The sequence below is a fragment of the Heterocephalus glaber genome, unplaced genomic scaffold (assembly GCF_053883595.1).
Source record: "Heterocephalus glaber isolate CG9 unplaced genomic scaffold, H.glaber_assembly_v1.0 deba00001509, whole genome shotgun sequence".
NCBI lineage: Eukaryota > Metazoa > Chordata > Mammalia > Rodentia > Bathyergidae > Heterocephalus > Heterocephalus glaber.
In genome coordinates this window covers 40,215,410-40,230,581 of record NW_028258325.1, presented here as the reverse complement: position 1 = coordinate 40,230,581, position 15,172 = coordinate 40,215,410, and the positions used below count along the sequence as shown (strand labels likewise).

Below are 15,172 nucleotides of genomic sequence, written 5' to 3'. Positions count from 1 at the left end.
GAGGTTAGATAATGAAAATAAAACTTTATATCTCAGTTAAGCAAGAGATCCAATGTACCCTTTCAGGTTGGCAGATCAGCCTTGCTCTGTGAAGTGAAGTTACCTAAAGATTTAGGTTCCATTCACTTCTTGCTTCATCAAGAAGTAAGACTATAGTCCTTATTTGGCAGTTGAAACTGGCTGAGTGCTCTGTTTGTACCAGCCTGTAGAACAGCAAAGACAGGAAGTGCATGGCAGCAAGCCTCTTTGAAGCAAGTGAAGTAGAGGAATACTCTGCTTCTAATATACTGGGGAACATCGAGCCATATGGTCACACCTTGCCACAAGCTTTAACAAGGCAACCCCAGGTACATCCTGAACTTTGTTATTTTGAAAGAAGTGGGAAGTGTGCTAGGAAGACCATTGGCAGTCTCTGCTGCATCACAGTGGTGGTTGTCCTCTTGCCTGTGCAGTGACTCTGGTGGAGTAGGATTTGGTGGGTGAGGTGAAGAGAGGTGAGTACAGAGGCCAGGGAGTCAGTTGGGTTTGGAGAAGCACTGGGATTCTGGGACCTCTGCCACTGGAACTCCTCAGAAAGACTTCCCTTAGGCTTTTGTTTCTTGTCATACCCTTCATGCATTTCTTTTCTTCTTGAGGGTTAAGAGCCGGGCTGACTTCACGGGCTTGTGACCTTGCACTAGCATCCTGCTCTCAAAAGTTTTCTGTGCGTGGCTTAATCCTCTGTCGTTACCATCTTGAAATTCTTAACTATTATCTCCATTTTTATGCATGAAGTATGATGAGATAGTAGAGCAGGCTGGTGAGCCTTGGGAAAATGCTAGATGGTGATGTGCACATCTAGGCACCCGTGAAGTGGTACAGTGGGCACTATTAGTGCTGCGCAGTTGGCCTGGCCACTCAGAACAGCATGTGCCTCAGGACTGTCTGGGGCTTCACAAAGCTCCAGGGTGGCTGGGCCAGGACATAGGTCCAGACTGGCAACAGCAGAAGTAGCAGGGATACCAGTCCTGGCTGAAGGCAAGGGAGGTAGAAGGGGCTCAGCATGACAATCCTGGGACTCATGGAGACCAATCTGGCCATTTGTTCCTGGAGTCTGTGCCTGTGGCATCTGTACCAAAATCAGCTCTAGCCTGGACCTTGGCACAGAAACAGCTGGCAGTTAGGAAGTAGACTTTGTTAGTAAACTATTACAAAGCAAAATCGTACATGTGAGTATTGTGATAAAGCATCTATCTAGGAGTTACTAGAGTTCTAATACTTCAGACTTTTTCATTTTGAATGCTGAAACATTACAGGGAGAATATTCACAGACATAGAGGTAGAAATTACATTTTGCTTTCTCAATGGAAAAGAAGTCTATTTTTTAATGAACTTTGTCAGAACCAATTATTAAGGTAGGAGATAAAATAAATGAAAATTTTCCTTAAAATTGATAATACAAGCAAAGCATGTATTACAGGATCTAAAATTATATACAAATCATGAAGCTACTTTTGATATCTTGTACATGCTCCATACTTCCCAGGAAATGTCAGAAGAAACATTAAAATGCCATTGTATAAATTTACATTGAAAATTAAATTCACTTACATGAAATTGATTCATATGAAGAGTTAAATCTTTTGAATAAAATAATATTATGAGAGTCATCAGCTTTAGATACACCAAAATTTGTATTTTGGAATAATTTATTAGAAATCCTCTCAGTATTGCCACAGCTTCTAAAATATACTTAACCCTTCTAGTATCAGTTGCATCAGAAAAAAGATCCCTTGCAAAATTAAAAATTAACAAAATTGCTTGCAATCTTGTATTTGTGTAAAGCTATTGATGCAGTTTTCAATTATATAGATTGAAAACAATTTATTAAAAGTATAAATTTTGATGTCTAATAAATGAATTTACAGAAAAATGAATCAGAAAAATCTTATGCTCAATCAAGACGTCACATTAATAATGTATTATTTAATCTATCATGAAATTTTGACACAAAATATCTTTGCACACTTTGTATGTTTATATTGTTCCTTATGTATCACCATTGTTGCTATTATGCCTCATAAATAATACAATATTTTTAAAGGTAAAGAATCTTTATATTTTAATCTCATTTAAGCACTTTTGTATTCTTCTGTAAGGGGCCTTGGATTTTGCATCAGACCTTTCCAGTTCTGTAGCTGATCCTCGCTGAGGGGTTAAATTATCTGTTTAGCTTAATTTTTAAAGTAATAATTATTTCTTTTTAGTATTTTGTGGGGCTGCTGATAGAAACCAACCAAGGTCGTGCACAAACTCTAGACAAATGCTGTTCTGCTGAGCTACATCCCAGCCCCATGTCTACTCAGCCTTCTCCAACTACCTCTTCACTGAGTCTTCTATGCCTTCTTAGATCAGCATGAAGGTTTTTTCTTCTCTTTCTCCTCTCCTTCTCCCTCTCCTTCTCCTTCTCCTTCTTTACCTTAAATATATGGCTCTTACAGGTTTTTAAGGGATCTGGATTGTCAGTGACAAAGGAGAAAGAGAAGGAAGTTAAGGCCAAGCTCCTTCTCAGGCCACTTTATGTTGCTTTGCTCAGTCCCAGTTCACTGTGAAAGCCAAACACACACATAGCTGATATAAGCACAATAACAGCAGTAGTTCTATGTTGAACCAAGGCCCCATGGAATATGCATTCACACATGAGTGGACCCTTTCTGAGTGTTTTGAATACTCTAATTACAGGAGCAGTTCCAAGAGCAGTTCTCCCCTAGTGATCCTGAGGGGCTAAGATGTCTGCCATCTTGGCTCCTTGACTGCAGGAGAACTGAGTGAAATCAGGCTGGTACCAAGGGCTGTATCCAGAGGGAGATTCTAGGCTGCAGTATCTCTGACCCAGGTGACAGAAAAGGAAAGAAGAGGGTATCAGCAAGTGGGAGAGAAGGCATAGTTGTTTGAGTTAGCCATTCACAGATGGTTGCTTGTAAGAGTAACAAAAATAAATAAAATAGTGAAGTGTCTGTGGTAGGTAGAATAACAGCCCCCCAAAGTGTCTGTATACTAGTCCCTGGAACCTGGGAACAGACTAGTTTACATGGCAATGTAAATTCTATTTGAAGATAGAAAAAAAGGTGCTACTCTTCCAGCTGTGAAGTGGGAAACTTCTCCTGGATTTCTAGATAGGCTCCATCTAATCAGTATTGTCCTTAAAAGCAAAAAGGGAGGCAGAAGAGGAGCGTCAGAGAAAGGTTGATGACAAACACAAGATCAGAGAGCTGCTGTGTTACTGGCTGTGTCCATGAAGAGGATGAATCACAAGCCAAAGAACAGGGCCAGCCTCTAGAACACAGCCCTGTTGACACACTGATTTTAGCTCAGGCAGACCCATGTCAGACTTCTGACTGCCAGGACTGTAAGAGAATAAATTTCTGTTGTTTTAATCCATTCAAATAGTGGTAAATTTTTATCGCAGCAAGAGGAAATTAATACAGCTCCCTTGAGTGTTTCTGTTAATAGTATAGGGCAGCTCTGGAGTCAAATTGATTAGATTCTAGTAAGCAGCTTTGCTATTATTAGCTATTTATTGGGGAAGTTAGTAACTTTTCAATGTCCTGGTTTTGTCCTTTGGTAAATGAGGTTATCACCTCACAGCTGTTCTAAAGAAAAATGAAGGTTAAGTTTTTAAGATGTATAGCAAAGAAGAAGCACTGGATAAATGTTGAATGTGGGAGCTGGTGGGACACAGCATGGCACTCCTATTCTGCTGTAGTTTTCTGCCATTACCTTTCTTTAGCCCCCACTGATACCATGCTGATCACTGGTCCTCCAAGGCCTTACCTTGATATATTTTTGCTGGTGCCTCATTCTTTAGATGAGGCCAACATTTAAATAACTTATGAGAAAATAGGTTTATATTTGCTTCTGGGTAATTGTGGGGAATTGGTTCCAGGATCCCCTTCAGATACCAAAATCCATGGATGTTTAAGATTTTTATATATATATCAAATGGCCTAGTATTTGTATATAACCTGTGCAATCCTCCTATATTTTTGGTACCGAAGATCAAACTCGGGACCTTGTGCTTGTGAGGCAGGCGGCAGAACCACTGAACTAAATCCCTGGCCCTCTCCTATATCCTTTAAATAATCTCCAGATTACTTATAATACCTAACACAGTGTAAATAGTTATTACACTCTATTGTAATAGGAGTTATACTCTATTATGATAGGAATTTTTATACATTATGGTAATAGGAGTGTATTTTTATACTCTGTTGTTTAGGGAATGACAGGGGGAAATGTCTATATATGTTCAGTACAAATGTAATCATTGTAGATGTCCTAACTACATTTCTGACCTGTAGTTTGAATACACAGATTTGGAACCTGTGGATTCAGAACCTGCAGCTATGAAGGGCCAGCTGTATTAAATATTGCTATCTCTCAAGATATTACTCACTTATGATGGTTTTGTCTCTTGAGGTCTCTGCAAGGTCTTGCATTTTGGCATTTTCAGAGCAATGCTGTCTGTAGAAATCCTCCAGAAATCTTGGATGATTGAATGATTCAGGAATCCTCAGGAATTGCTTTGTTTATTTTTATTTTTTGGTGGTTTTGGGGGTTGAACCCAGGGGCCCTTTACTACTGAGCTACAGCTATGTCTCAAGGCCTTTTATTTTTTCTTGAGACAGGGTTTCACTAAGTTGCCCAGGCTGGCCTTCAGTTTCTGATCCTACTGCCTCAGCCTCCCAGGTAACAGAAACTACAACCACGTGGCACCATATCCAGCTAGAAATTGTCTTTTACTGAGGACTCTTGTCTTCTGTTAAATGAATGAAATCCAAAGTGAGGAATTTCAGCTGGGAAGTATCATAGACAGCAAGACCTCCCAAAAGCCCCTTGAATCAAGCCAAACTGTATGAAGTAATCGGCCCCCTGTTCTGTCTCCTTACAAACTGCTTTGGAATGACTGTCACAAAATATTCTTAGGAGAACAGTTGCAGAGGAAAAAAATGACAGTTTTCTTCAGAGTTCCTAGAGTAGAGTAGTTTGGAGCTTATGATACCTACAATTTCAGAACTTTTCTACAGCTGTGAAGAGCTTAATTTTTTTTTTTTGCTTAAATTCTCTTATTGTTACATTTTAGGTATACAATACATTTACATTTATCATTGGGTGCTTGTACCTGTACGTGATGTATCTTGGTTCTTATTTTTTCCCCATTACCTGTGCACCGTTCACCCCCTCCACCCTTCCCTATTTACATAGACTTTGTTTCCATTTTTTCTTTTCTCATAATTTTTCCTTTCCCTTCTTTCCTTTCTCCTTCTCCTCCCACTTCCCCTTCCCCTTTGCCCCTTTTCTTCCTATTTCACATTATGTATTATACCTTTTAGTCCTTATTTACACTTTCAGTTTCTCACATGAGAGAAACTATTCGGTATTTACACATGTGTCCTATTTATTTCACTTAAGAGTATGGCCTCAGTGTGCATCCATTTAGCTATAAATGTCTCTTGAAGAGCTTAATTTTAATCTGGATGCCATAGTGAGAAAGTCTAACAGAATTTATAGTAAGATTATCTTTTAATGAGATCTCCTGCTGAAAAATCCACTTAGAGTCCACAAAAATCACATTATGTACAAGTCACAATTGTAAAAATGTATAAAAAGCCACTTGAAACAAAACTGGCTAAAAACTTTGGCGTTATTTGGTTATTATGAAAATATAAAATGTCAACTCTGAAATAAATGCACAAAGAATATATTAGCATTCCATAATCATAAGTCTATGAGGATTTGTATTTTGTGTTTATATGTCAAATGCAAAATTACTCTTTAAACGTGATTTTTGTCTTAAGTCCTGAGAACACATAAAATATAGTTGTCTTCACATATCCTAGGCATACGCTAGGATACTGCTTGAAAATACATTGTAGGCTCTGTGCTTCTGTCTCCCTCTGGTGGTGTCTGTTCAGAAAGGTAAATAGGGAGGGATGGAGGGGTTGAAGGGAGGGTAGCGGAATAGGGAAAAAATAAGAACCAAGGGAGATTATGTAAAGGTGCAAATTTCGAATGATGAATGTCATTATATTGTACACCTGAAATGTACCAATAAAATTAATTTTAAAAAGACAGTTACCAGCTCTAAAGTAGTCACCAAGTTTCTTTCCTCCAGCATTACACCAATCTGGAAAACATCTTCCGAGGTCTTTAATTCTACTCCATTAAATTCAGGCCAGTTGACAAATTTTTATTTTGGCCATATAAGCAATATGGAATTTTGATTATTTTAACAAATATCAATTGGCCTATCTATAACTTCTTATGGCCATGTCAAAATCAGTTTTTACTTCAGGAAATCTGCCCTAATTTCCTTATCTTTGTGGACAATTTTTGGTGTGTTTTGACACAGTATTTTCTACCTGCTTTAAAAAATTCTGGGTTAAACCCAAAGTTTATTTAGCTTATGCTATATGACTATCACCGTTATAGTTCTATAGCTACAGCAAGAAACAAAACAGACAAAAATCATTTCCCTTATAGAGTTTTTGTTCAGTACACATAGAGGTCTGATTTATGAAGATGTATCCCATAAGGACCAGCATATTTGATTTCACATGTCTATGAAACTTTTTTATAGCTAGAGGTGATAAATTTAAAAGGTAAATGATTGGCTGGGAGAAAAGAATGATAACAATTGAGCTCTGATAAATCACTAAGGAAAGAAATGCACAGAAGGTGGTGCAGAAGATATGGGCAATAGGCATCAGTTGTAAAGGATACTTCTCTAAAGTCATAATTGGTGGATGTAGGATTTTTATGGTTTTAAATTTATCCATAAACACAGGCTGAACATGCCCTTTGGAAAAGATGTTCCCAGCTAGAATTCACTGTGAGTCTCCACAACTTCTCCCATGGTGAGTGTCTCAGGCTGAATTCTTCTCTCTAGTACTTTCCTGGGGACCATGTGCTGAGTCTGCCTGCCATCTGGTGAGACTGCTTGGAAACTGCTTATGCCCTACCTTTTGGCAAACTGGGAAAAAATGAACTTTTTCTAGGCAACGTAACTCACGTGGTTGGGCTTATTCCCCCTGCCCCAACACCCCTACCACTGACCAACCCTCATATCATAAAGTTGTCAGGTAAGCACACTGAGCAGATCAGTAGAATATTTTCAGAGGAACTACTTATGTGCTCAAATTGTAGCAGTGGGGGCATAGATTTGCATTTTCTACTATCTTCTTAGTGTCTTTCCTCTTTTCAGAGATAAAGCAGACCATTATCCACTTGACTTGGGTGATCTTAATGGCAGATGGTTTACCACACATTTCTAGTCCTGCCTATCTTTCCTGAAGCTTCAACCTCTCTTAACCTCTCACCTCTTGTTGTCTTGACTCATTCTGTCCCCCTATATTGTCCTTCTGTATTGTTCACTGGGACTGGACTCAATCTTGTTTATGAGTACAAAGGAATGTTTGAGTCCTGTGAAGATTTTAGAAAAAAATTAGCTGTTTTCTCCCTTCCCTCTGTGCCCTTGAGTGCTTTGTATATGAAATTCCAGTCTTTACAGATTGGCAGCTATGACTCTGGAATGCAAGTTAATTAAATTGTGCTTGTATTTAGGTTTAGGCAAGATTGATTTTTCTTTTCTTTGTTAGGTTTAGTCTGTGTGGCTTTGTTATATACAATCCTGGTAACTAGGGATACTAGGAAAGATTTTATATAGCTGTGCTCTGAAGGGGACAAGGTAGTAGAAACAAGGAAGAAGCACAGGAAAAAGAACCCAGAGACCTCTGTGTTCCACTGGTATGTAAATCATTTAATAGGACCCAGACAATTTAATAGCAAAAGTCAACTTTCCTGGAGCAATTGATTTCCTTTTCTAGGTGCCTAAAAGAAGGCAATCTATCCCTAGATGTTCTTGTGTTAGTTCCTGTGCATGTTGATCTCTTCAGAACCACAGTTGTTTCCAGTTTTTGTATCTTGCTTACTGCAAAGAACCCAGTTGTCCCCACCTTTTCTGTCTAGTGAGGAGGTAGGTATTGTATCCACAAGTTTGGTGTTGAAACTTCTAGTTAGATGCAGGTTAACTTTTAAGCTCAAAGTGTTTCCCAAAGCTTCAAGAGGGCATTCTTTCAGAAGAGAATCACATACTTCCCAGCCTGAATAAGCAGAACTTACTGAGCCTTATCCAATTTTGTGCCAGGTACCATTGCAATCCTTTTCTTTTCTTTTCTTTCTTTCTCTCTCTCTCTCTCTCTCTCTCTCTCTCTCTCTCTCTCTCTCTCTCTCTCTACTGGGGATTGAACTCAGGACCTTGTGCTTGCAAAGCAGGCAGTGAAACCACTAAGCTAAATCCCTGGCTCCAGCAATTCATTTCTGATTAACACTCTTAAAGACAATGTCAAAGAGTTTGCATTCAGATAAGGAAACTGCAGCTCAGAAAGGTTGAATAATTTCCACAAAATGCTACAGATAGTTTAATACAATTCAACATTTTCTATGAGGGTACTTTCATTTTAACATTGCAGGGTCATTATTGTGAGTGATTTCTTTTCTGGCTGTAGATCCAGTAGATGTGAGGATAGGTATTAGAGTACTATTTATGACAAATTTCCTGACTATTAACTCCTTGCCTTTTAATTATGACAGTGTTTAGAATTGAATTTTCCTCATTATTTTGGAGGTGGTTTAATCCTGAAGAATTGGATTTCCAATGGCACTCTGGCTTTCTCAACTCTGCCTTGATCCAACAGTTGTGTGCAGTTGCTATGGGCTGCTGCATATGAGTAATTCAGTGGGGTTTGTGTGATCAGTGAAAGTTGCAGAGCACAGAAGAACCTGGGCAGACTCTGACCTAGGAGTTCAGAATCTTTGCATCAAGCTACCAGCTGTCCCATCTGGAAGATAGCAGAGGTCCAACAGTACCAGTATCCTGAAGATTTTTAAGAATAATAATGCTTTGGAATAGTCTACATTATATGAACAATAGAAAGTAGGTGGGGAAGTGATATAGTCTTCATGGGATTGGAAGTGAAATTTTAGATATTAGGGTAGAGATGTAATCTGTTTTGGAAAGAAAATTCTTTTCATAATACATTCTATATGTAAATCTTTATTCCATTTCTGATTCTCAGGCCACATAACATTGCAAATTCGTAGATAATTTATTTTAGTTTTTGAGTGGTCAATATATAAAATAGACTAAGGGGAACTGGGTTGAAAAATACCTTTGGTTAAAGTGGAAAGTAAATTTACAAACTGTTAACTTGTAAAATGAGTGCTGTCTAATTTGTCTAGCCCAATACATGGAATCTTATCATAGAACTATTCTTCAAATTGGTTTAGTTCATTTTTGTTGTTATAACAAAATGCCTAAGACCAGTTCATTCGTAAAGAAAGACATTTATCTTGGTCGATGGATCTGGAGCTTGGGAAGTCTGAAAGTGTGGCACTGGTGAATGATGCTTCAACTCATGGTGGAAAGCAGAAGGATAAGCAATTGCATGTGAAGAGGAAGAAACAGAGGGGCAGCCTTGCTTAATCACACTGCACTCTCTCAGGACCTGGTCTATTCTTGCGAGAACTACAAGTAATTGTCTCTTAGAGGCCCTACTTCCCAACATTGCCCCAGTGGTGATCAAATTTCAGCATGAGATTTTTCGGGGACAAACCATAGCATTGATTATTTTTCTTCATTTATCCTTCTCCTGAGTCTTTCTAAAGATATGATTACAGAACTACACATTTAATGCAGACCCTGGAATGAATATATATATATATATATATATATATATATATATATATATTATTTTTTTAGATACTACCATATGCACGAGCCTGTTCTTTTCTTTCCAAATCAGATATATCTCCTTTATTTCCCATAGCTTTATATTCACTCACTTAATTCTTTTATAAAACAGATTCTGTGTTTGTTTGAAATTTGTCAAAGGTATTTACATGTTGTTCCATTATTATAATTTTATGATTTATAGTGAGCAACTGCAAAATGTCAGTTGCGGCAGCCTTATGTTTGGAAAAAATCTCAAAAATATGTTACAGTATTGTTAAATGTTAGCTACTTTTTTTAGAAATTAAGTGTTAATTCTCTAAAGCAAATTCATTAAAAAGCACCCCCCCAAAAAACAACCTGAGTAATTACCTTTGAATTTAGGAACATCTGGCTCCTTACTGAGAGGCTAGACGATAAATGTGTAGTTTTTGAATTGTCCATGTTTTTTAGAACTCTTACATTATATTCTTGTACTTTTTGAAGGAAATGACAAATAACAGTGTTGTGATATACATCTTATTTTCTGATGATTTTTGAAAAAATTGCTTCAGAGTCTTATTTAAGATTTGGAGACTAAAACTTGTAGTAGCATACTAGTACATCATTTTAATCCCTGTTTGGAAGTTTCTTTGATAGTCTCTCTTTCCCACCTTCTTTCTCTCTTCTCCCTTCTCTGTCTAGGTCCCCTCCCCTCCCCTCTGTTCCCTTCCTCTTTCCTTCCATGTCAAACTGGTCAAAGATTTCTCTAAATTTCTTTGTACTTCCGCTTGGCTTCTATTTCTAGCAGTCTCGGAGCATAAAGCTTCGCTTCTAGCCTTTTCTGTGCTGTTTCTTTACTTTCTACTCTGCCTAATTAGATTTAAAATCTATTGGTCACGGTTCTAACTCTATTTTATACTATGATTTTATTTAACATTTTGAATGACATGGAACTGTTTCTAAATTCTACTTCTTTCTTCTATCAGAGTGCCTCCAGTTATAAATTTATTTTTGCTTCCTAATAATAACTTTTCAATAATTTTACAATGATTAGATTTTCTATAGAATAATAGATCTTCCATCATGCTGTCATACAGGCAATAAGTACTCTTAGTTCTTATTTTTAGGAATCTAAACTGAAGGCCAGATGGCACGGTTTCCATTGAATCAAAGCATAGCTTTATTTCACAGGGGGAAAATGTGAGTCAAGGAGTAACTTAGGCATGAAGACATTTAATTTGCAGGGTTGTTATGGATTTTCTCTGAACATTTGTTCGACAGAGGTGGTTTCTCACTAATTGAAAGATGTTATGTGAAAGGCATTGAGCGATGTCAGATTGAAGAATTGTACTGCAGTGAAGAGACTGGTTTCACCTTGTCTCTGCAGCAAGGTGGACACCACAGAGGATAAGAGAAGTTACTATAACACTTTTCTTTTTAGAATATCTAAGATAAGAATGCTTTGAGTGCATTTATTTCTCAGGCATTCACTGGTTACCTATCATAAGCTATTTTTTTTTTTTTAACAAAAATGTGTAAGCTAAAGGGTACTAACAGAGACCTTTGCTCCAGTAAGAATCTGTATAATAGAGCGGTCTTTCTGAGCAAACAAAATGATGTGTATTGTCATCTCTGCAGCCCAGGAAATGACCAGGGAGTCCAGCAATGAGAAGGGAAGGACTGAATAGGGAAGATGTGGGACCACTCATAGTGGTGTGGCATGAAGAGGAATAATAGGAGGCAAAGAGGTGGACAGGGAGACTTTGCCTAAGGCTTGGCTAGGGCCTGGGCTGTGGCAGATCCTGGACCTGCTCAGGGAAGAGGCAGGATCTTAGAGAGGAATGGCTATGTGGAGTGGTTCAGAACACTGGACCCTGGGGCCATGGCCTTGTCCCTGGGACCATGGCACAGTATAATGAGGTATTCTGTCTTATATAACCCCTGAGGATTTAGAGACTGTGCACCCTTTAGAACTTTTCAGACTCTCAGTTCTTCCAGGTGCCAAGTAAACTCCTTGGCTCCTTGTGTCACTCTGCTTTGAAGAAGTCCCTGTGAAACATGCCTGGATGCTATTTCATCACCTATTTGAGTGGAGATGTGTAAGTCAATTTGATTTAGGAGTGAAATGATACAGAATTTCTTGGATCCTCATGTGACAGGTTAAATCCATGTCTACTACACCTCTGAACAAGGCCATTCTGAGCCCAGTTGTGGCCCCATTTGTGGCTCATTTGTGGCCCTTTGTACTCTCTGGAAGTAGCAAGTAGGAGAATAGAAAGTAGGGAAGTTCTGTAACTTTCTTGTACCCTCTCACTTCAAAAATTATCCATCCTTTGTTTCATTCTCTCAAGTCTCTGTGTAATGAAAGCTAACTGCAATGAAAAGATAAACAGCCTGTAACTAAATTCAGAAACAAATATTCATAGCCAGAAAAAAGTGCAAGCTCACTAAGATTTTAACTCAACATTTAAAATCCTAAAGGGGAAGAGGTTTTCAAACTCGCTTTTGGCAGCAAAAGCTCTTTCCAAAACAAATTTGCACTCACGTGCATCAAGCAGGCAGCAATAGAGTTCTCTGGGTGAGATGGGAAAGGAGACTGAACACACTGTTTTACTCCAGGATGTGGCCCCAGAGTCATTTTCCTTGATGTCCTAGAGCTCTTCTAAAATCCACCACTTTAATCCAAGGGATGAGTTGTGTGGGTGTTGTCAGGGATGGGATATCAGACACATCATCATCACAGGCCCACGGGAAAGGCTGTGTTAGGTAGAAGGGCCTTTTATACCATGTCTCACCATAAAGGCTATTGCTGCTCTGAAGCCAGCTGGGTGTGCAGGTTTGAGTGAGTGTCCCAATATTGCACAGAGGGATTTTCATATTTCATCAGACACATATTCCCCCAGTGAGGAAAAGAATAGTAGTGTAAGATGTTCATTGCCTTCGAATATAGAGGTCAAAGAAATAGGAATGATCACTTAGTTCTGCTCTTTAAATACCTCATATTATCAGTCTTCACTCTTTCAATAGATATTTAATTTGTCTTTGTCATGTGTCATTTCCATCCTAGATTCAGGGCACAGCAGTAAGAACTGATAAATTACCTTTCCTCAAGGAGGAAACATGCTAGAGAAGACAAACAATAAGAAAACAAATATCTCCTTCTAATGTATAAGGTGTGATAAAACTACATAGTATATGTTCATATTTTAAAATTTTTTACAGTAAAAGACAAATTGCCATTAACCCCCCTCAGAATGCTCCCCCTGTCTTGGAATACACTTATCCCATTGTTTTTGGTGCTTTCTGAAGCAGTTCTCAAGTCCTCTTTCATGGATGTCGTTATGAGGTGTGATCAAGGATATAGTGAAGGCTGCTGCCAAGTGACGTCCAAGACACTGAGGCATCTGAGGCAGGCCTGTAAAACATTATGGTGTGTCCGCATTCCCCGTATGTACTAGATCTGGCACTGTGTGACTTCTGGCTCTTCCCTAAAGTAAAAGTTACCATGAAACATAAACATTTTGAGTTGCTTCAGGATATTAAGGCAGCCACAGTACAACTAAAAACAAAAGAAGACTTCAAAACTGCTTCAGAAAGTGGCAAGAATGATGGGATAAGTGTGTTGGAAGTGAGGAGGAGAATTTTGAGGGGGATTAATGGTAACATGTCTTTTACTGTAAGAGCTTTTTATAATATAAGTATTCTCCATATTTGTCAAGTATAACTTGTAAATTATGTAATCTACAAGGAAAGAGGATTTTCTGTTTTGTTTGGTTTGGTTTGGTTTTAAGCAGGCTGCACTCCTGATGGTCTTGGGCATTAGCTCTACTAGAAGTGATGGGCATAGTGACCTATGCTTAATAGATTCCAGGGATCTCAAGTTCCAGACCAGCTGCCTGGGCAACACAATGAAACAACATCTCAAAAAAACTCCAAACCAGTCAGGCTTCTGCCTCCACCAGCCCTTTGATTCTTTGAAATTGCAATTCTCAGAGTCCTGGCTGACTGTATTGCCAAATCTGGTTTTCATGTCTCAATTTCTTCTTACTGGACCTGTCAGCTGCATTTGACATAGTTGGTCATTTCAACCTCTTTGATATATTACCCTTCCTTTCCTTCCAGAAGATCACATTCACCGCCGATTCTCAGTCTGCTACACAGGTCGCTTTTCAGCTCTTTGCTGACTTTTCCTCTTCTTTGCAGCTACTACACCTGGGGTGTATATAATAGCTCAGCACTCATTCACCTTCTCTTTAGTATGTTGCTAATTCTCACTCTTCTCTGTCTTCACTAACCATTCCAGGATAATCTCACTGTGGTGCAGTGGCTTTAAATCCATATGCCTATAACTCACACTTTCATGTTTGTAGTCCTGTCCTTTAACCTAGATTCTGAACTTGTGTATCCACTTGTCTACTTTACATGTCATCTATGTATCTTGATTCCTATTGTATATGATTATATTCAACATGTCCAATCAGAAGATTACTATATGACCTTGGGGCCTGTATCTGGTCCCTGGCCTTGTCCTCTCTGGCTCTTTTGATTTCTTTTTAATAGTTTTGCTTTTTCAAAATCTTTCTCCATCTCAGTAGATAACAATTCTTGTCTTCTAGCCAGCCAGAAACATGAAGTTCTCATTGACTCTTGACTCCTGCCTTTCCCCCCAAACTCTCATCAAATGGACCAGGAACTCTCCTGGATCTGCCTTCAGGACACATCCAGCATCCAATATGTCTCAATAGCTCCACTGCTACTCTCTCCTCTCAACTGGTGTGGACTTCATTTGACCCTCAAGAGTCTATTTTCAACACAATAGCCAAATCAGATTTTAAGAACATAGATCATGTCTTGCTATTCTTGACTCAAGACCTTGCAATGGTTCCTTTGTTTCTTTAAAATTCCAAAGTGCTTCCAAAGGTCTGTGAAGACCTATGTGATTGTGCTCTCCCTTTCTGCTTTTGTTTATCTCTTGCTGCTCCCTCCCTCCCTCTTTCTACTATAGTCATGTCGGTTTTCTTGCCCATCCTGACTGTATTAGTGAGATTTTTGTCACTGTGACAAAATTCTTGACATATGAAGGAGAAAGGTTTATTTTGGCTCATGATTGCAGAGGTTTTAGTCCATGGCCGGCTCCAAGGCAGAAACAGCATGGTGGAAGGGCATGGTAGAGGATAGCTGCTCACCTCATGGCAGCCAAAAAACAGAAAGAAGAAGAGCCAGAGAGGAAGGGACCAGGGACCAGACACAGTCCCCAAGGTCATGCTCCCATGAGCCACCCAGACACACCCAGAAATTTTCTTTACTAATCTTCTGGGGATCTCTCAAGCCAATGAACCATCACAATGATACCTGCCCAGTGTTCTCTTGCCTGAGGGATTGTTCTCTGGCACTTTGTTCCACTGGAACTATCTCTGAGAT

The 15,172-nt window shown here is 38.8% G+C and overlaps 1 protein-coding gene across 7 annotated transcripts in view; it reads left to right on the top strand.

Annotated features, from left to right (window-relative positions):
* Nucleotides 1-15,172, top strand: part of Corin (corin, serine peptidase) — a 313,304-nt gene that overhangs the window by 174,940 nt on the left and 123,192 nt on the right. Inside the window, exons 1-2 of one of the 7 annotated variants that reach the window (XM_087187866.1) lie at nucleotides 149-347; nucleotides 6,827-6,896. The exons of the other annotated variants lie outside the window; for them this stretch is intronic. Of the exons in view, the coding sequence (XP_087043992.1) occupies nucleotides 231-347; nucleotides 6,827-6,896 (187 nt within the window). The 5' untranslated portion in view covers nucleotides 149-230. Of the gene's footprint in view, nucleotides 1-148; nucleotides 348-6,826; nucleotides 6,897-15,172 lie in introns of those variants that run through there. 7 annotated transcript variants of the gene reach the window in all.